The sequence below is a fragment of the Glycine max genome, chromosome 13 (genome assembly GCF_000004515.6).
Source record: "Glycine max cultivar Williams 82 chromosome 13, Glycine_max_v4.0, whole genome shotgun sequence".
Taxonomy (NCBI): Eukaryota; Viridiplantae; Streptophyta; class Magnoliopsida; order Fabales; family Fabaceae; genus Glycine; species Glycine max.
Window position 1 is genome coordinate 23761969 of NC_038249.2, and position 21420 is coordinate 23783388.

At 35.7% G+C, this 21420-nt stretch overlaps 1 protein-coding gene across 1 annotated transcript; it reads right to left on the minus strand.

Annotated features, from left to right (window-relative positions):
* Positions 1 to 5045: 5045 nt before the first annotated feature.
* On the minus strand, positions 5046 to 20755 carry LOC100795353 (uncharacterized). Its single transcript, XM_003541348.5, has 18 exons — positions 20378 to 20755; positions 19753 to 19977; positions 19481 to 19576; positions 19047 to 19099; positions 18584 to 18680; positions 17241 to 17314; positions 16375 to 16480; positions 14869 to 14979; positions 14189 to 14265; positions 13810 to 13876; positions 7215 to 7280; positions 6842 to 6949; positions 6572 to 6702; positions 6325 to 6391; positions 6174 to 6238; positions 6009 to 6102; positions 5762 to 5832; positions 5046 to 5656 (listed from the first exon to the last, which is right to left on the minus strand). The coding sequence occupies exons 1-18, from the start codon at positions 20522 to 20524 to the stop codon at positions 5332 to 5334; spliced, it is 1980 nt and encodes a 659-aa protein (XP_003541396.1). The 5' UTR covers positions 20525 to 20755; the 3' UTR covers positions 5046 to 5331.
* Between the last annotated feature and the right edge of the window lie 665 nt (positions 20756 to 21420).

Consider the following 21420-nt stretch of genomic DNA (forward strand, 5'->3'; position numbering starts at 1 on the left):
CGTCCTTTCTTCATGTCGAGAGCTCTTCCTTTGAGGCTTACATGTACAAAATATTATAGTATATGGTCACATATTTGTGTCAGAGTAGCTCCTGCATAGTAGAGCTCGTCTTTTGATGGTATATCAGATCTTGACTTAATTTTTTCTTCATAAGATTCAACAGATCCCAGAAGAATGTTTTTGCAGATAGAATCTCAAACACCGAGTAATAAATGATGTATTAAATATCATATAAATATGCAATGTCAAATCATGATCTTATTTGCTTATCGTCTGAAAAACCTCAAACGCAGATCATGTAACATATTCTCTTTGTATTTATTTGCATCTAATCAAAATAATTAAGGATCTTGATCAGTCTTTCAAACATAAATGCCTTTGGACTCACTAGACCTCAAATTGGTATCCCATTAATTTGGATAACCAACATTGTTGGTTTGTAGTGGTGATGCGTTGTTGAAGTAAATGACGGAGACTCTTATGATTCGTGTAATCCTTGAAGTTTCACCCTAAAAGGTAATGTCTCCAATATTGGACACAAAGAGCCAAAGCCATGACCTCCTTTTCGTATACTGACTTAGAGAGAATCCCATCTGCCAATGCTTTACTAAAATAAGTGTTCAAGCCCTTCACAACCCCGAACTTTATCGGAAAGTGTACCGAGTCGTTAAAGTAATAATAAAACGGTAAGAAACCGAGTATCAAACTCAGGGAACTTGTTTCATTTGATGAAGTTTCATTCAGCAAGCAAACATTGATATAAAGCCATGTAAACAGAATTAAACCAAAGATGTATATGTTGTAAATCTAAAATAACTACAAATACGCTTATTAAAATGGGAGAGAAAACAAATGATTAAAACATTGGGTCCTTCTACTGAACGTTTGATGTAATTAAATTTTTTTTCTCTAATTAAGATTATTTATGTGTTCTATGCTGAAGACTAAAATATCAAACATCGATTCCTCGCGTGAATGGACTAATTCTAATTAAACATCGTTCTCAGATGTCTTGTCGAACTTAGCCTAACCGAATAACATTATAATCACAGCATATCAAAAACTAAAACCCTACACTCTATGTCTAGCAATGTAGTTATCTAGCCCTGCTCTATTCAGTTCTAAGGATTAATATATTTTCCAATGTTAAAAATCCTAACTTTACACACAAATGGGTAATCAGACCAGAAACATGCAATAATTAAGTGCAAATAGAAACAATGAACACATAAAAACAACTTTAAATAGATAATCAATAATTTTCATCAAGTTTCAACAGAATTTTCCAACAGATATACCTAGCCTTCCATCATGAGACAACACTTTTCAGCTACAAGATGAGGGTTTAAGAAGAAAATAACATATTACACAGTGGTAGGGATGTCTCCTCCACCTCTGGGAACCTAGAAATTACTCCTAAACCTAAGATCCTCTTGAAAGCTGAGATTTTTGGCGTCCTTGCTTTGTTTTGCGCTTCTGTTCTGCTCTCTCCGTCCCAATTCAGGCACCCCCTTGATTTTTCCAACTTCAGCCTTAAAAAGGGCTTTCTGTCCTCGAAGGCTCGCTTAGCGCCATTTTTGGACTTAGCGCGAGTTAGTGAATATTCGCTGAGTGAGCTGGGCGCGCTTAGCGCGGGAAGAGACAAACGTCTCACTGAGCGAGCTGATGACGAACTGAGCGCGTAGATGCTTCTCAATTTCTCCTCTAGATTCTCCCAACTCGCTAAGCGGGTTGAGTGTCTCGCTTAGCGCGTGATTCTCGCTAAGCGCACAAGCCTCGCTTAGCGAGACACCAACTGCAAGCCTTCATAATCTTCATCATTTTTACCTGAAATTGAAGTTGAAACACATTAAATTCACAATGTTGGGCATTTCTACTGAACAAAATTAAACTAAACCTAAAAATATGTACAAACCTACAAAAAGAACCATAAATTAGGGAAAAGATAAATATTTTATAAAACTTTTCTATACAAAAGTTAGTCATAAATGATGACTAACAATAAGCTATAGGTTGTCAATCCTGTATAAGAACAATGCCAATTCCCCTTCCGGAAGCATTACACTCAATAAAAAAAATCCTTGGAGAAATCTAGCAAAGCCAATACCATAAAGGTAAACAAACATTGCTTGAGCTGATAAAAAGCAAGTTGTTGCTCCTCATTCCAAAAGAACCCTTCCTTCTAGTAAGCCTTATCAAAGGTTGATTTATTTTACCATGGTACCTGATGAATCAATGGTAATAGCCCATAAGGCCCAAGAATCCCCTGACATCCTTCGTAGTTTGGGGTCGTGGCCATTTAAGAACAACTTAAACCTTAGAGGGGTCCATGTTGACTCATTGAGTAGAGATTATATGACCAAGATACTTCACTAAAGTAAGATCGAATGAACACTTCTTCTGATTGGCCACAGAAAAATGTTGAATCAATAGGGACAAAACAGATTGCAAATGGGAAATATGCTCCTACCATGTAGGACTATATATAAGAATATCATAAAAAAATACCAACACATACTTGTGCAGAACGGGTGGAACACAGAGTTCATAGTGGATTAGAAGATGGATTAAGCATTCATTAGCCTAAACGACATGACGAGGTCTCATAGTGATCCTCATGTGTACGAAATGCAGCCTTAGGGATATCATTTTCTTTAACCTGGATTTGGTGGAAGCCCGATTTGAGGTCAATCTTTGAGAAGAATCGGGAGTCATGGAGATCATCCAAAAGCTCATGAATGGTTGGGATTAGGTATTTGTCTAACACCATTACCTTGTTCAAAGCTCTATAGTCTACACACATTCTTCAAGAATTATCTTTCTTTTTGACCAATATAAGTGGACTTGAGAATGAACTTACGAAATGATGGATTACTCCATCCAAAAGCATCTCTTGAACTTGTTTTTCAATTTAATCTTTGTGGTGGTGGGCGTATTGATATGGACAATATTGAGTTGGGTTGCAAGGTGATTGCGTGATCATGGGTGCGGCAGGGAGGAAGTGTCATGCTCTCTGTGAAAACTTCATCATGTTGGTCCAGTAGATTCTACAAATCAAACTTGAAGCTCATGGAAATGGGGCCCATTAGTCACCTTGGAGGTCTCATTCCCATCCACATGAGTAAGTTCACCCCTATCAATAGCTACCTCTTGCAAGACTCTTTTCATCGCTGGAAAAAAAACTATCCTAAATATGATACCTTTTCAAGGTAATCTTCTGACCATTATCCTCAAAACTACCAATTTTTTTTCTCAAGTCGTGTGACCATAAGTTTATAACCAATCCACCCCTAAGACCAAATATCACATTCATCTACCTTTGTCGATTCATCCTGGTCCAATGGTGTCTCGTTGGGAGAGTCCTCTCTTTCCCAAATCAGTAATCAAAGATGCTTAGGCCATAGTTCCCTCCACACTTGAAACATAGTCCCTTAGTTCTACGCTCAATAAGCTCACGATAAGGGGGATTTTGAGTACCTTTACATTGTTGAGGTAGCCCAAAATAAGCAAATCCACTTTTATGCCCTCTTTCACCATGCCCAATTGAACTCCTGATAGACTGGGCCAATCCTACAGCCCCAATTGGCTGGGGTTTAGAAGTGCCCTGAGAATTGGAGATCAAATTTTGGCGAACCATGGAAGAACTAGTTCGCCAACCTAAAGTACTCTTTGAATGATGAGAGTGATCTAGTGTCTGCTCGATGAGACATGTTAGGAGATCATATGGTGATAATTTGGTGGTTCAAACATCAACACTTCCATATGGATGTTGTCTCAGAGGCCCCCAAGGAAGAAACCCATGTACTAGTCTTTAAACGACATTGGAGGAACTTAGACCATCAACACTTCAAAAGCTCTGACATATTCGTCGAGAGTGCTAGTTTGATGAAGAGGCTTCACTTGCATGAATGGATTTCTGAATTAGTGTTCACCATAATGTTCTAACAAGGATTATTTGAAGGAAGACCAAGTCAACTAAGGTTGATAATTGAGGAGGAATCTAAACTAGTGCCATGTCATCCCTGCCATGTAGATCTGGGTGAGTTAGATTCACATCTCAGGTGGAGTTCCCTAAATAGAGAAATAGAGTTTCGCCTTCACTAGCCATTCGACAGGATCTTTGTCGATGAAAGAGGGAAGCTCGACCTGTTTCGACAACGGCTGTGAAGCATCATCAAAAGATGACATAGGATTTGGGGGTATCGGGTTGTCTTGGAAACCATTTCTCATCTCCTTACTTAGTGAGGAAACGGTCTTCGAGAGCTCGTTGACGCTGGTGAGGAGGGAGTTCAGCTGAATGGAGTGTTCCTTGAACATTAAGTTGTGCGATTTAAGAACCGATTTGAGGTTGGAGAGTTTGGATTCAACGTTGTCCAAATGAGTCATCATCCTTGTTTGCATACATTGAGGTGAACAAACCTCTCAATGAAAGCACCAATGATATGTTTTATATCTAAGGAGGGCTGCAAAATAAGAAAAAACAAGCAGAGAAAATGAAGAAAGATATGATAGCAAGTGCTCCCCCAAGTCAGAGAAAATTCTCTAGGCTCCTATTTTCATTTCCAAATTCATCCATATCCCCACAATCATTACCCCTTATCCTTATAATAGAATTCCCTCTAAGCAACTCTCTTCTCTAACTAACTTATTCCCTTCGCAAATAGTCTACTCTTAATTAGACCCATTTGCCCTCTTGGCCCTATGAACATAAACCTCAAAAAGGTTTATTCTCCTTGGGCCGGTTCCCATCATAATCCTTGCCGTCAAAAATTGTAGAGACTAAAACAGATTAAAAAATGTATGTGTAGTAATTAAAACATAAAAATTGTGCAGATAAAGGAATTAAATGAGTAATTAAACTTAAATCTATATTTTTTTATCACTGGTTTTATTACAATTAGAAATTTCACTTGAATGGACTAGTGGACTGGGTAAATGCAGATAATTGGAGTCATATATTGTATTGTACAATGTACATGACCCCAAATCCTCAAAACCATGAAGGGCTAGGTACAAAACAACTTGTCACTCAAGTCAATTATGTCATAAAAACAAATTTTCTTAGTCACAAAAATGTTACACAAACAAGGCTTATCTAGGAAAGTACATGGTCGAATATATCTATCTACATTTCGTCAAGGATGAATATGGTACAAATACAATTATCAGTGGACCAAAGTTGTTTCATGTACATCCATTGATTGAACAACTTAGTTATCTGAGTAATGGAGTAAGCCAAAATCACAACCTTCCAAAGAAACTGCAATGTGATGCCTTTTAATTTCATTCTTTTTACAATACATCAGTGGTTTTGGTCTATATTCTTGTTATTCAACTCCTGGAGTGATGATCTTTGTCAAAAGCATCAAACTCCCACTCACATATCTCTTCTGCTGAGTCATCTTCGCTTAATTTATCAAGTTCTATTTCTATTTGTGATCTTCCAGTCACTGAGGGAGAGTTAATCACTCCATCTTGCTTGTGCTTATTAGCCATTGAGGGATGCGAAGGAGTTATGAAGGTTACTTGACTTGATGGTGTTTCTGACCTTACAGTTGGACTCTCAAGTTCCAGTTTTGGCCTCTCAATAGATTCAAATTCGCCTTTTATTTTCTCGATGGCATCAAACAGTTCTGTGACTATGTCAATGTCTTTTCTGTATCAAAATTGTAAATGTATGGGGAAACATCACTTGCATTAGAAAAACAAACAATGATAGATAGAGTGACCAGGGAAGAAACAAAGAACACAAAAAACATACCTGAAAATGCCTTCCTGTTGAATGTGAAATTGCTTCTTCATGGTGTCCACTATATTCAGAGTGGCTAAAAACTAACAAGTAGAATATGAAGTAAGCATTTGTTTAAGATCACCAAATCTTGCACTACAATGTGATTTACTTTTACCCTATTACGTCATCTCTCAAATAAAATTATCATACTTCTGAGAGGCATGGCAGATTTTCACTTCACATAATGGTATAAATTAAACATTGAAAAGAAAAATACCCTGGATTCGATATCCAAATATTCTTCTTCAAGATTTTTTCTTGGATTCACTAATTTCAAACCTTCATTGTCTGTTGCTGATGATATTGCTAACCTGATATAAATCAACAGTTAGAGGCATGGTATTTTACAAAATAGATAATTCAGAGAGGCAGGACACCATACCCTTGACTGGATCTTAAATTCTCCACAAGTATTCTTATTTGAGTAAGAGATAAACCCAAATTTTCCTATCATATATAAGCAAGTTGGTGATAAGAAGATAAGGAAAATCCAATATAATAAAGATAATGATCAATCTAGAATGATTTGTTACCTTGTAAGAATACAGAAGATGAACCACCAAATTCACAAAATGATCTCCATAGCTCTCTAGTTCAGCTCTTTTATGTGTAATGAAAAAATAGAAAATATTAATATTAATATTTTAAAACATATACTTTAAGGAACATAAGAGGAACTACTATGCCACAAATTGGTTTGCATAACTTTGAAGATTGTAATATTTTGATATTTATTTGATCATATTTGTTTTCCCATTGGCATTAAACTATAAGACATACTTGACCTGCTCCTCTTTTCTCTTTGTATGTGAAGCTTGAAAAACCCATGTGCTCTCTAGAAATTTGATCCATGTATCAACAACATTGGCTTCTACCGTATAAGAAGTAATGGCCCGCACCATCTCATCTTCCTAATATTAGAAAACTTCATAACAAAATATGACAAATAATAAAATGATTTACATCATATTATTAATTCTAATATAGCCCTCTAAACAATTTTTTTTCTCATGAAGACATGACCCTAAGGCATGAAATAAAATTTTGTACCTTTGTTTTTAAAAGTGCAATAATTTCATTGCTTGCTTCATCAAATTGCTCTCTTTCTTCTTTTGCATTGTGGAGGCGTACTCGTGCAGATGTCAACAAGTTGTTGACCTGTAATAATATTTCAGGCTTATGTAATGCCAGCAAAGGATAATAGAAATAGATCCATGAAGATCATACTAAAGACTGAGGATAGGAGGAAGGCACCGACTGCTAATTAATACAATCATGTATACACATACACAGTAAACTTTATATGGTTATATATCGAGCGGATGCAACAAAATAAAAAAGATGCAATTCCTGAGTTCAATTAAATGTTTTTAAGTGCCATAATTCAAGTATTCAAGGGGAGTCTGGAGGAAAAAAAAAAGACCTTTTTCAGTCTATCTTCAAGCTCATCTTTTTGCTTCTCAAGTTCTCCAATCTCCACAGCTAATTCCTGCAAAATATACTCTAGTCATTGCATATCTATTTAAAAAATAAGTATGATTCAGAAGTAAATTGATTCCTTCAAAATAAACTATTTATTTCTTTGGAGACATCATCATTCAAGCTCATACAACTTTTTTTTTATTGGAAAAAATATGTATATATTATATATATAAAATCAGTACAAGTAGTACTAATATTTGTACATTCCAATGTACATGTTGTCTATGTAAGATTATGGTATTGAAATATGCTTGAGATATTAGAATACCATAACCCCCATCTCTGAGCGCATTGGAATACCCATTACAAAAAGTATATATGGTCTAATCTCTCCCCTATACAAGAATATAGATTTAATATTACTGGACCAAAAGTGGAACGACAACTCAAAATCCTTATCTAAATATCTAAGCCACATCCAGCAGAAGAAAATTGCATCCTCAATCAATTTTTGTCCATTAAAATCCTCATTTGAGAATACAATTTTGTTTCTATGATTCCAAATGCACCATGAGAGGGCAACCCACCAAATCCACCATTTGTTTTGGACAATACCTGATGAATTACAATATGAATGTTGTAGAAAGTGTTCCTTAGGTGATGCAGGGAACACAGTTACAACCTCTGTCCATGCAAGGCTCTCCCACCATAAAGGCATTATTCTTTGGCAGCCAAAAAATATGTGGGACGTTTCCTCCTCATGACTCGAACAAAATAGGCAGTGGTAGTCATCTAGTTGTACATCCCTTCTCCTTAGGTTTTCTCTTTTTGGTAGTCTATCCCTAACCAGCCTCCAAACAAAGTGTGCTACCTTGCTTGGAATTTTCATTTTCCAAATTAGTATGAATGCCTCGTCTTCATTCTCATTCGCCACAACTTCATTAAGCAAATGATATCCACTTCCCACTGAGTACAACCCACTCACATCCCCCTTCCAAATCCATATGTCTTGTTGATTAGGCCGAACCCTCAACTCCTCAATATCCTCTATAATACTAGCTGCTAGTTCCATCTCTCCTTCCAACATTATTTTTCACCACACAAAATTTCATTCCCATGATTCCCCCACCTCAAAGCCCATATGTTAAATAGTGTGATGTTGCTATTGAGATATATGATATAATCTCGGGTACTTCTCCATCAAAGATAACCCCTCCTCCCTCCACCTATCTTTCCAAAATTTTACCCGCGACCCACATCCTATATTCCACTTCACACCTTCATTGAGCCACCCACCTTCCTCCTTCGAACCGCACACAAAACACAAATCCTACCACCATATCGATTCCTTGTGGTTCCTCCTTACCTCATCTAAGTTTCTCCATCCCCCATACTTCAACTCCAAAACCTTTGCCCATAACTCGCTAATATGATGAAACAGGTTCCAGCGCCACTTACCGAGTAATGCTCGGTTAAAAGATGCAAGATCACGCACCTCTAGACCACCTTTCTCCTTAGGAAGACATATTGTCTCCCACTTCACCCACGTCAACTTCTTCTGGTCCTCTCCTTCACCCCAAAGAAATGATCGTTATAGCCACACCAACTTATCCACCACCTTCTTAAGGACCCCAAAAAAGGAAAAAAAATAGGTATTAAGTTAAGGATTGACTTTATCAAAGTCATCCTTCTCCCAAAAGATAAGTTTCTTTATTTCCACTTTAAAAGTTTTCTCTCACACTTAGAGATAATCATACCCCATATCTCACTACACCTTGATTTTCCCCTATGGGGATTCCCTTAGTAAGAAAAAGGCAATGACAAGAGTCTACAATTAAGGTATCTCGCAGCAGACTTAACCCATCGATCTAATCTCCTAAATGCCCCAAAATTGTTCTTAGCGAAATTTATTTTCAACCTTAACTTCACCAACTCAAAGCTCCTTAACATTGCTTTGATTGCCTTCACGTTGGACATGGTTGCTTCACCAAAAAATATTGTGTCATCAGCATATTGAAAAATGCTGATTACCACCTCATCGCTGCCTACCAGGAAACCTTTGAACAAACTTTTCTTTTGGGCCTCCCTCATTAGACCCATCAGACCTTCAACAACAATGTTGAATAAGAAAAGGGCTAATGGGTCTCCCTGCCCGAGTCCTCTTTAAGGAAAGAACTCATCAGTGGGACATCCATTCACCAAGACTGAGACAGAAGAAGACTTCATACACCAATCAATCCACATCACCCATTTCTCGTAGAAACTCATCCGTCTCAACAAGTAGAGGAGGAAATCCCAAGATACAAAATCGTATGTTTTTTCATAGTTGACTTTGAAGACTAAACAACTTTTCATTCCCCTTTTTGCTTCATCAAAAGCCTCATTAGCAATCATCACGTTGTGCAAGAGATGTCTCCCCTCTATAAAGGCACTCTATCGTTCATCAATGTGGTAGCCATGACTTTCTTGAGTTTTCTAGTTAGGATTTTCGCCACAATCTTGTAGATACAACCTATCAAAGAAATAGGTTTGTACTCGTTTATATTTTGTGGAACTTGTACCTTTGAAATCAAAGCCAAGAAGTATGCATTACTATCTTTCGGAAAGCATCCATTTGCATGAAATTTGTCCAAGAAATGCAAGGCATTCATTTTCATTATGTCCCAGAATTCCTTAATGAACTTAAAATATAGTCCATTAGGTCTTGGGCTTTTGGAGCTCCCACATTCCCACACTGTTGCCCTTACCTCATCCTCCTCAAATTTGGCCACCAATTTTGCATTTGCCTTGTGATTAATGGTCTTGAATTCTACACCATCCAGTCCTGGTCTCTTAAATGTTGATCCTTCAAACCTTCTCAAAAAGAATTGTTTGACTTCCTCTCTTACTCTATTTGTCTCCTCTACCTAACAACCGCCAATAAAAATCCCCTTCAACATGTTTTTGTGTCATTTCCAATTGACAGTCATGTGGTAGTATCTAAAGTTGCAATCACCCTTTTTAACCACTTTATTCTTGCTTTTTGCCTCATAATGGATTGTATTGAGTGCACTGCCACCCAAACTTCCTCTTGTAACTCCTTCCTCAGTCAAGTCCTTATCCTCCCCTTTCTTTTCCATCTCATTGAGTTTTTGCTCTACCCTCTTTAACTTCTACTGAATATCCCCAAATTGCTCTTTGTTCCACACTTTTAATCTTCGTTTCAACAACTTCAATTTTTCTTTTAATACAAAGCCTCCCCACCCTTGTACTGAGCTCTATCTCCAACATTCCCGAACTGTCTTCCTAAAAGATTTATCTTGAAACCAGCAGTCTAGAGTCTTGAAAGACTTTGAACCCCAGTAAGCAATGACTGATTTCAGCAGAATTGGACAATGTTCTAAGTAATTCCTATCCAATATGAATTGTGTACTTCCACTCCATTTAGAAAACCATTTAGCAGACACAAGAACCCTATCCAGCCGACTTTTAGTTGTCCCGTTTGGCCAATATCAAGTGTATTTACGACCTACACTAGGCACATCCTCAATTTCTAGGTCCGCTATCCAATCATTAAATTTTGTCATGATCCCCCATCCTTGCTCTCTTTGGCTAGCCCCCACTCGTTCTAACCGTTTCCTTACACAGTTGAAATCGTCGATTATGCACCGTTATTTGTTCTGACTTGCACTTCTTAGCTGTTTAATCTGACCCCATAAGTTTCTTTTCAAATTTGCATCGCAAGAGGAGTATATATTTACAATAGTGATTTTTTTGCCATTGCCTTTCCAAGTTCCTTCTAGTAAAATAAATTTGTTGCCAATAACCTTCTTCTCTAACACAAAAGATGATTCACTCCATACGGACAAGATGCCTCCAACACTATTCACTATTGGATTAGTTTTCCCTTTCACCTCGGAATCCCCCATAAAGCCTGATACACAATTTTGTCCACCATTTCCTTCTCCTTGTGTTTGGATCAGGAATTTCAAATTTTCAAGGAATTTGATTTTAATTTTCTTCATTTTTCAAATGTGTTTTGTTTAGATAAATCAATTCAAATTTCTTCTCTTTTGAATTCTTTGTTTGGATAGGACAATTCAATTTTCTCCATATGAAAAATTTTAATTTTATATTTTAAATAGATGAAATTTTAATATTAAACTTTATAGAAAATAAACACAATCTAATTTTGAAATATTCATTAAAAAATATTTTCAATTTTTAATAATTTATAAATACAAAATATTGATAATTTTAACTAGGGTTGTTTTGTCTGACCACAACCAGTGATGTTTTTAAACTGACATCAACCAAGGTTATTTTTCAGTCGACATCAAATAGAATTTTTTTGTCAAAGTATGCCAGAAATATTTGTTAATTGACGTTAGTCGGAGCTATTTTTTGCTAACGTTGTTTGAGTCTATTTTTCAGCCGATGTTGGCTAGATTTTTTTACCAACGTCGACTAGGGTTCGTTTGGCCAACACTGGCTAGGGTCTTTTCAACATTGACCGAAAAATCCCTAGTCGAAGTTGGCTAAAAAATAGCTCTGACAGATGTCGACCAAAAAAACTCTAGTGGATGTCGATTGTAAGAACCTAGTCGATGTCGACTAAAAATAGTTATGCCCGATGTCAATCAAAAATACCTAACTGGTGTTAGCAGAAAAAATCTTAGCCAACATCAACCAAAAAACCTAGCTAATGTGGTTAACAAATAGCTTTGGCTAATGTCAGCCAGAAAACCCTAGTCGATGTTAGCAAAAAAATCCTAACCGACATCGGCTAAGAAAATCTAGTTGACATCAGCTAAAACACCCTAGCTAACATCGGCTAAAAAATAACCCTAGCTGATTTTGGCTAAAAAATAGCTTTGGCTGATGTTGGCTGGAAAAACCTAGCTGACGTCAACTAAAAAACCCTAACAGGTGTCTACTCAAAAGTTAGTTATGACCGATGTCAGTAGAAAAAATCTAGCTAACGTCGGCCAAAAAAATTATTAGTCAATATCAACTGAGAAAACCTGGATGACAACGACCAAAAAAATCCTTGGCCGACGTTAGCAAAAATTTCCCATGACTGACGTCAGTAAGAAAATAATCCTAACTAACATCATCTAAAAAAAAATGTTAGCCGATATCAACAAAAAATAACTTTGGTTGACATCATACAAAAAAATTCTAACCGAAAAAACATCGGCCAACGTCAATGAAAAACAACTTATGTCGATATCGGCCGTAAAAACTTTGGTCACCCGTAGTTGTGAGTGTTGAGCGAGAAAGAGTCGCGAGCAAGAACGTGAGTTAGAGTGAGCATCTCCGAAAAAAGAATTTCAAATTCTATATTTTTTGAGAGAATTTGAAATCTCACTGTTTTAGTCAATCAAAATGATTCATAAAAATATCAAAAATTAAATCTCTTTCAAATATTCTATCCAAACAAGCTATTTTATCATGAATCATTTTAAATTCCTTAAAAAAATGAATTCCCTTGTTAAATTGCTCTATCCAAACATACTATAGTTTTCTATAAGTATAGCATATCCACTTGCTCCTTCACCACCAAATTCTTTACTACTCCCCATTTAATTCCCTCCCCTAAACGTCTAATATTATAGGTAAACTATCTTCATTGATCACCCATCCTTCTTCCTAGCTTCTCAAGTTCAGATTTGTCTCTTCCATCTAAAATAACCATTTTGGACAACATTCCATTTTCTTCCTTCCCAAAACCGATTCCGATGTTTTTAGCCAATTCACATGTACTTGCAGCTTCCATCATTACTTCACAACTTCTCGGGCTCTTATACATTGAGCTTGAAGTTGAACCTTTAGTATTCGCCACTTTGGCATAAGTATTCCACATAGAAACTTCTTTTAGGCCACTTCCTCCATCCAAAGTAGGAGAATCAGGCCTTAAAAAGTTTGTTGGTCCAACATCAATACTCTCAATGTCTTTACAAAGATTGGTGTCTTCATTGGTTTCTTTTTCTCCTTCTACCACACCGGGCTCATTTTCCCCTTTGAATTTGGGAGTTGCTAGGTGCACCCAGCAATTATGTGATAAGACAAAACTGCCCTTGTTTAAAAAACGCGATTTTGAACTGCAGAAGAACCTTCTTCCGTGGATTCCTGTGGAAGAACTTCTTCTGCCAAATGACACAGAAGAAGGTTCTTCCGCGAGATCGCACGAAAGAAGGTTCTATATACCTGTAATTCTCTCTATTTTCGAGCTTCATAATTTCATGATTTCATGCTCATACAACTAAAAACTATAAGGGAAGAAGAAGTTGTCCATTTCCAATATAAGGGCATGCCACAAGTCTCTAGAGGATTTATAATGACTCTTACATATAACCTACCAATGAATGATGACCAACAGGAATTGAATTCAAGATTTTTTTGTCAGCATTGTTCAACACTAAGATTGAATTCAAAAAACATTTGGCAGTGCTGTTCAATCTTAACAGTTAAGCCAACCTTTATTGCCAAAAGAAGAATCTATTTAGAGGACTCTACTATTTAGATTGACCAGTTCCTTTAGTGAGAGTTTTCATGTGGTCTTAATTATATCTACAATAAGATAAAACTATTGGCTGCTTTTGAGGAGAATGTACCTTTTCAACTTGGCTAACCTCGTTGGATTTAGTTACCCGAAAATGAAGTGCTTCTTCTTTTTGAGATCTGGTTGAGAACAAAATATGCAACAGAATTTAAGAGAAAAAGTTCTTAAAAAAATCAGTCAAGGTCAACATTTTTCATCTGTTTGGTGTTAACTTTCAACTAGCCAAATAGCAATGACATGCATCACGCATCAACATGTTACACATTTACAAAAGCCATATGCATCAAAAAGAGCTGAAAGTATGTTCAGTACCTTTGCATGATACTTAACAAAGGCACAGGTGCTGCACAAGCACAACACATAAAAGAAAGAAGCTTTTATTTTTCTTTTTTATTTATTTATAATAAACTCATAATAACTGTTTCTGGCACCTGTTTTCTGTAATGCGAGTCTCAGCTTTTGTGCTAGAATTTGCAAGAGACTCTGATAAAACTTTCAATTTGTCAACCTGCAAGTGATTCAATCATACATCATCAACCAGAATAAAGTGTGACACCAAATGCAGGAACCTAAGCATCTCTGCACTAGGAATAAAAAGATTATGCTTGCTTGCAGACGCTGATGAGTATTAATAATGAACAATACAATACATAGTTCAGAAAACGATATTGTATTCAGATTTTAAAATTCTCAAAGCTTATAGTAAAGAATTGATAAAAGTTAAATTACATATTATGGGAGTTTCTGGAAAGTAATAGATCTTAGACAAGCCTGATACAGAAAAATTATCACAAACGTATGTATCCCACAGGCATTGGTGTGAGATTAATCCCTTCTCAGCGTGGTGATTACAAGATTCAGACCCCTAGCATTGTAGCTGAAGTTTGCCTAGGGTCAAAGCTCATCACTACAGAAACCAATCACTATTGGATTTCAAAGCCCCTTATTTAATGAATAGAATGAACAATTTCACATAATACAGTATCAATTTTGAATGTTATATACATTCTTTTAAATGAAGCTTGAAGAAACAATAACTTGCAGAAATATGATGCTTCGGGAGTAAAATATATGCATTAAACAAAAACTACAGAAAATCACTGTGCAAGACCTTTTCAGCATGAAGTTGTGGAGAATCACCATAGCTAAAGTATTTCTTTTTCAGTAAGAGTTCCTCCAATGTAGAACACATTTGAATTGTTACCATAGCTTCATCAAGAGCCTGAAATTAAACCAAAATGCTCAATTACCACTAACAAATACATTTACATATAAATACACAATCTTGAACCTAATAAATGGTGCCTAAAATATCCTCATAAGCCGTATATGAAGCTCATGTATAGTTTTAAAATCTAAGGCGTTAATCTAAAAGCAAAAACTTTTAGGTAGATATATAAGGATTATTAGTTATGGCATCACTAGAAAGAAACAGTAATCTTGTATCCATGTGTTAGCAAACAGAAATTCCAAATCACTAGAACCTATGAAACTAATATTTTTAATATAACCGTTTACCCCTTAACTTCGCCATAACATAAGCCAAAAAACATTAGCAAACATGAAGAATGAGCTTGTAAAAACCGTCACTATTGACATCATTATTACATTAAAAACTTCGTACCCCATTGCCCGGAGGCTCTTCGCTATGCGAAGGTATGGGGGAGGGATGTTGTACGCAGCCTTACCCTTGCATATGCAAAGAGGCTGTTTCCGGATTCGAACCCATGACCAACAAGTCACCAAGACACAACTTTACCGCTGCACCAGGGCTCGCCCTCGACATCATTATTACATTAAACACTCTAATTTTATTCCATAAAATAGACCTTATAATTTTCTTTTCAAAGAAAAATAAAGTCCATGAGAAATTGGTTAGGGATAAAGTGATATTCTAACAATCATTTTTGTGCCCTTGCATTTGATAAAACCTCTATTATATTTGAATTCTTATTATAACAAGATATTTTTCAGTTAACAAAGGATTGGATGGAAACAACTTGGAGAAAAAGTAAACAGCATGTGTAAACTAAAATCAAAGTAGGACAAGAGCATCCTTTTAGACATGAATCCACACACCCATAGACTCATAGTTGTTTCAGTTGTTTGATTGGAAGGTTCAACTATACCCACTGCCTTCCTAGACAAAAAATCCAGAACAAGCTTGAACACACATGTTTCACTAAATTTCCTTGCATAGTGAAGGAATAACAGCATTAACAAGAAACCAAGCACAAAAATTAATATGCTAATGAGACAATGAAAAGGTTAAGGTGAAAAACTAAATTCACATTTATATAAACCACACATACAGAAACTGAAACTTCTATCCAAATTATTAAGGACCAAAACCATACTCAAGATATAGCACACGACAAGACTTTGTCCAAAAGAATTCAAGATGCAAAATTATGTCTCCGGTGAAACACAAATATTACCAGGAAAGCTTTAAAGCTTATAACGGACCAACCTAGAAACACGTTAATATAAAATATCCTCATGTTTCACCAATAAAATATTACACCATATACACGACAACAATATGAGTTTCCGTGTGCAAGTGGATGGGCATGCAGTTGCGCCATTGTACCGCAGGATATAAGAAATGCAAGCTGACCTCTATTGCTGCAGTTGCTTTAGGTGAATTTACAAAATTTCCATCTTGGCTGTCTGCCTTCATATTCTCAATTTTTTCCTTCAGGTTGCATGCTTCAACTTCTATTCTGAGAGAGGAGAATGTATAACATAGGAGAAAAGAATAATACTCAAGTCTTAGCCATGGTGTGAAGCATTATAGATCAAGATTATGCAATGTCTATGGAAGTAGGGAAAATATTTTAACATACACGGCATTGGTTGAAAGTTTTAGAACCCAATAATTTATTCCAGAATTTAGACTTCTGTACATGCTTAATTAAACATTAAAAACTTCGTACCCCATTGCCCAGAGGCTCTTCGCTATGCGAAGGTATGGGGGAGAGATATTGTACGCAGCCTTACCCTTGCATATGCAAAGAGGCTGTTTCCGAATTCGAACCCATGACCAACAAGTCACCAAGGCACAACTTTACCGCTGCACCAGGGAGAACTTGTTTACTTGGTTATGGCTCATTAAGCACATAAGGGCATACAAATACTAATTATGTAAATAAAAGAATGAGGAGCCTTAAATGTGCTATTTATAACTAAGTAAACAGTGTATCTCTGACAAATTGAAACCAAATACAGTACATCACGGTAAACTCTATTATTAGTGTAATATAAATAATAAGTGATGCTCTAATTGATCAAACATGAACAGAACAAGCAATTATAAAGAAGCACATTCCATAACCCTGCATGCAGAGGTGAACAATGGTTGTAAGTACTGGTATGCTATAACCCAAACATACATCAACTAAGTTCAAATAAGATATCAGCTGGAAATAAACAACCAAACAAACAAAGAAACAAACATCAATAAAGATATGTTTTTGCAACAACCTGATTAGATCAGCATTTACTTTCAGCCCTGAAATTGCATTTTGGACATATTGAAGTAGCTCTTCTCGCTTTGCCTGTTAAAAAAAATGCTGAATTGGAAATATGTGTAGGTACCAAATAAGTGCATATAACTCCAGTAGCATTCTTCTAAAATGTGTAAAAGCTCAATACTTTTACTAAGTCAGATATTGTAGCTAGAGCACAAATTACAAACAATAAATCAAGATATAGTGGGAGAAAACTTTTTAGGCAACAAAATTGACTAGATGTTAGATTGAAAAGCCAGATAGGAATACTACATTTAAAGTAACCTGCTATAAAATCACACTAGTAACCTCCTCAAATTGAAACAGAAAAATCAGCAATCATATTGTATGTAATGGCAAGATTAATGTCAGGGCAGAACTTTACCAAAAACAATGCAGGGGCAACTAAGTTACTAATGTTTTTTTTTGGGGCTTACCAAAAAGGGTCTAAATGTATACTAAACTCTTTAAATCTGATTTACCAATTAAAAGAAATCCTTCAGATGTGGATGATTAGGACAACAAAAGTTGAAACATGTACATAAACAAGGTCTTAAAAGAGTGTATTTGCTTGTCAAAAGCTGAAGAAATGTTCCCCAAAACTGTATATATGATTAACTGGTTGAGCGTGTGGCCTCCAATCTCTGTCATTTGGGTTCTTTATTACCCCATATAGTACAAAACTATCACTATATATGTTGGTAGAGTCAAGATTAAGGAAAATAGTGAGAATCTGTAGCCTAAATACAGTTAAAACTAACAACAAGAAGCCTTATCTTAACATATATCTAACAATACCAAAGGGAAAAAAATTTGGTTGGGGGGGAAATAAATCTCTAGGGGGAGCATGAACCTCTCCTCTTGGCCCCTGACACATTCTGCCACAAGGTAAGGTGTATAATTTATATACACAACTGACGCTGATTTAGAGCTGTGTAAGCCATCTGCCTTTAATCTTAAGTGAGTTAGAGATGCCATTAGGGCCCATTGTTTATTAGCATATAAAGTCTGGTGTCTGAGAAAAGTTGACAAGGAGCACCAAATACATTACAAACATGAACTGGCAAATCAAAGCATCTAGTTAGAATATATGAAAATATCATATCTTAGACTATCCTCTAAGATCACTTTTGCTATTTCCTCATTATCTCTTAGGATTCTTTACCACATTTTACTTATCGTATCATGATTAGTCTCGCTAGTTAGCAAGGATTATGATTAGCATAGATAAGGGTTAGTGTTCTAGGTTTTACAAACACACCAACACATAAATACATTGTCATACATCCATTAATACCATTATACTAACATCATTACCAGCACTTCAACTTCATATCCAGAAAATGCTTTTGCCAAATCCTGTACACTGGATAACAAGGCAGTATGTTCTTCCTTTCCTCCTTTAATACAGAGTCTGCATAAGTATAAACATACCAAATTAGAAGCAGTTTTTTAAGCAAGCCATTTCTAATCTGCCAACCAGTAACTTTCTAAGATGGTGTCAAAGCTTATCCAAGATCCACTAAACAAGCCACCCACCGTGTTATCCACGCATTAAGCCCAAAAGTGCTGGGTGTGAGAAGGTGTATTGAAAAAAACTCAAGTCTCACATTGGCTAGAGATAGTGCCAAGATAGAGTATATAAGTGGAAGGCAACCCTCACCCTAAGTTGGGGTTGAGTTAGGTCCAAACCCACATTCGAAGAGTTTTCAACCAATATTTGTCTGCAGATATATTCAGTTTAAGGAAAGAAAATTTAAAAACACAGAGACAAAATTACCCATATATCTCTGAAAGTAGTGAAACTTCTTCCTCATTTGGTGCATCAAGAATCTGAGTCACACAAAAGAGGTAACCTGCGGTTAAGTTCCATAAATCAGCAAATATAAAGCTCAGCCTCTGTATATAAAATATCATTGAAAATAGACTATTTATAAAGAATCATATCAAAAGTCACAACACAATACTTTTTTTTCAGCAATAAAATACTAGTAGTTTAAAGATTGAGATATATCCAGAATTTTTCCTGCAATGGCATTCGATTAAAATTAAGAAATATATATTTTCATTTTCATTTGGGAAATACAAGCACGCTCTTAATTTGATTGTGAATTTTTACAAGCATACACGGTCAAACCTAACCCATAGGAACATGGAAAACCGCTAGAGAAAATTGGTACTGTGGCAGTTATAGATAGCATTGCTTCAACTCACCATTGACATCGTTATGCCCTCAAGAGCTTGACTGGAAAGAAAGACATCGCGGAAATTTTTCAGTTCATCCGGAGCAGCAGGGTCTACATAGTAAATCTGTCCACCAGTTATATACTATGAGCATGAATTACTAAGAAGTAAATAGTAGATGAATAACAAAAGTTACAAAAGCATTCTATTGGTAAATGCAAATATGTGAGCTAGCTTTCGGAAAGGCAAAAATAAAACAAACTTTTAACAGAAATAATGAAAACAGCATAGGTTTCACAAACCAAAGTGGGTTGTGGTGTAGGTGAATCCTTGGATTCATCATGAAGAAACTCGTTGTCTTGATCTTTAGCCTTGGTTCCATTGCAGGTAACAGTAAGTCTCTCAACTTCCCTAAGTGCAACTAGCCATCTTCTTAGCAACTGAACTCTCTCTATCCCTCTACACGAAACAGAAACTTCTTCTAACCGTTTTACAGTGTGCTTAAAACTTTGCATATTCCGAGCCACCTGTTCAATAAAACCATTCATATTACAGAAACCACATTCAAGAAAGAAAGAGTATAATAGGCATGTACTTTCCCTGTAAAAGTTTGTACATTCTCAACCAATCAAAAATCATCCTTACTTCAACTTTTTAAGATAGTCATTATAAAAATCAATAAACTTTCCTTACATGTGGTCGATTTGTGATTAGATGCATTATTTATTCGAGAAATAACGCTCTCAAAAAACAAAATTAAAATAACAACTTCAAAGCATGATCTTTTAAGGCCCAATCTAGAGATTTCTTACACTGCAAGGTACCATAGCCAAGGTGAAAACTTTATCCCGAACCCAGAATTAAAAACGAAAAGGGTAAAGGAAAAATGTATTTTTTTATAAAAGGGGTAAGGCTGATCGTTGTTACAATGCGATCTTGGATGATTCTGGCACCGCCGGCGACGGCGTTGCTTGCATGGAGCACGACGGAGTCGGCGTAGGTACGAACGGCACGTCCGAAATTGCTTTGCCCACCTTCCACCGCTTTGTTCACCGCTGACCTTACCCATGACATTCTTCTTCGCTCTTCACCAACTTTTTTTTTTTTTGCTTGATAAAAAATATATAAATTCTCTTGCTCTGTTTTTCTTTGTAATGGTGTATAGATGAAAAATGGGAAAAGAAAGTGTATCTGTGTGTTTGTCTGTTTTTTTTATGCTGACAAACAAAATGAAAAGAATGGGAGGTGAGGGTGATGATTTTTGTGGCACGTGTGAGAAATAATGCAATGGCGAAAGGAGGAAGAAGTCACCTCAACGTTCATTGCTTTTGGTGACATCAAGTTCGATTCCTCTGCCTTCAGTTTCGCTTTAGTGTTTTCTCTAAATCCATTATTATTGTTGCTCCTTCTCCTCCTTGCCCTGTCTTTCATTATTTTCGGGTTAATTAAGTTTTATTCTTCAACGGGGATTAAAATTGTTGTTCTCTAAATTATTTTTAAAAAATATTTGGTTACTAAAGAATTTATCGTTATTAAAAATAATCATGTCTTTTATTAAGTAATGAAATATTATGAAACACGATATATTGAATATGTCATAAACATGACACATAAATTTTATTATATTTAGATAAATAATTAAAATATTATGATACTAAAATATAAAAGGGAAAGATAAGAGTCATTTTTTAATTCATTATTCTTATTAATAATTTTTAATGATATTCGTTATCATTTAAGTAAACACTTAACAAAAAATTATTAACGCTATGAACTATTTATAATAAAAAAAAAATTACAAACCAAATTTTTTAAAAAAAAATAATTTAAAAACCAAAAGTTTAAAACTTCTTTTGAAGAATAAAAACTTAATTAATCCTAATATTTATATATTTTCGTTTTGTCTACAGTCGTACATTACATATATTCTTCACAAACATGTAGGATTTCCAACTAAGATATTCGTGAAA

Bases quoted from the DNA above. Each gene is read 5' to 3' on its own strand.
- LOC100795353 (XM_003541348.5), bottom strand. From the start codon at position 20,524: ATGTCATGGGTAAGGTCAGCGGTGAACAAAGCGGTGGAAGGTGGGCAA. The intron at 7,281-13,809 runs GTACATTCTCCT...TATATTTTGCAG, and splicing joins AGGTTAGCCAAGTTGAAAAG to GAATTAGCTGTGGAGATTGG. The intron at 6,950-7,214 runs GTCTTTTTTTTT...ATATTATTACAG, and splicing joins TTGAAGATAGACTGAAAAAG to GTCAACAACTTGTTGACATC.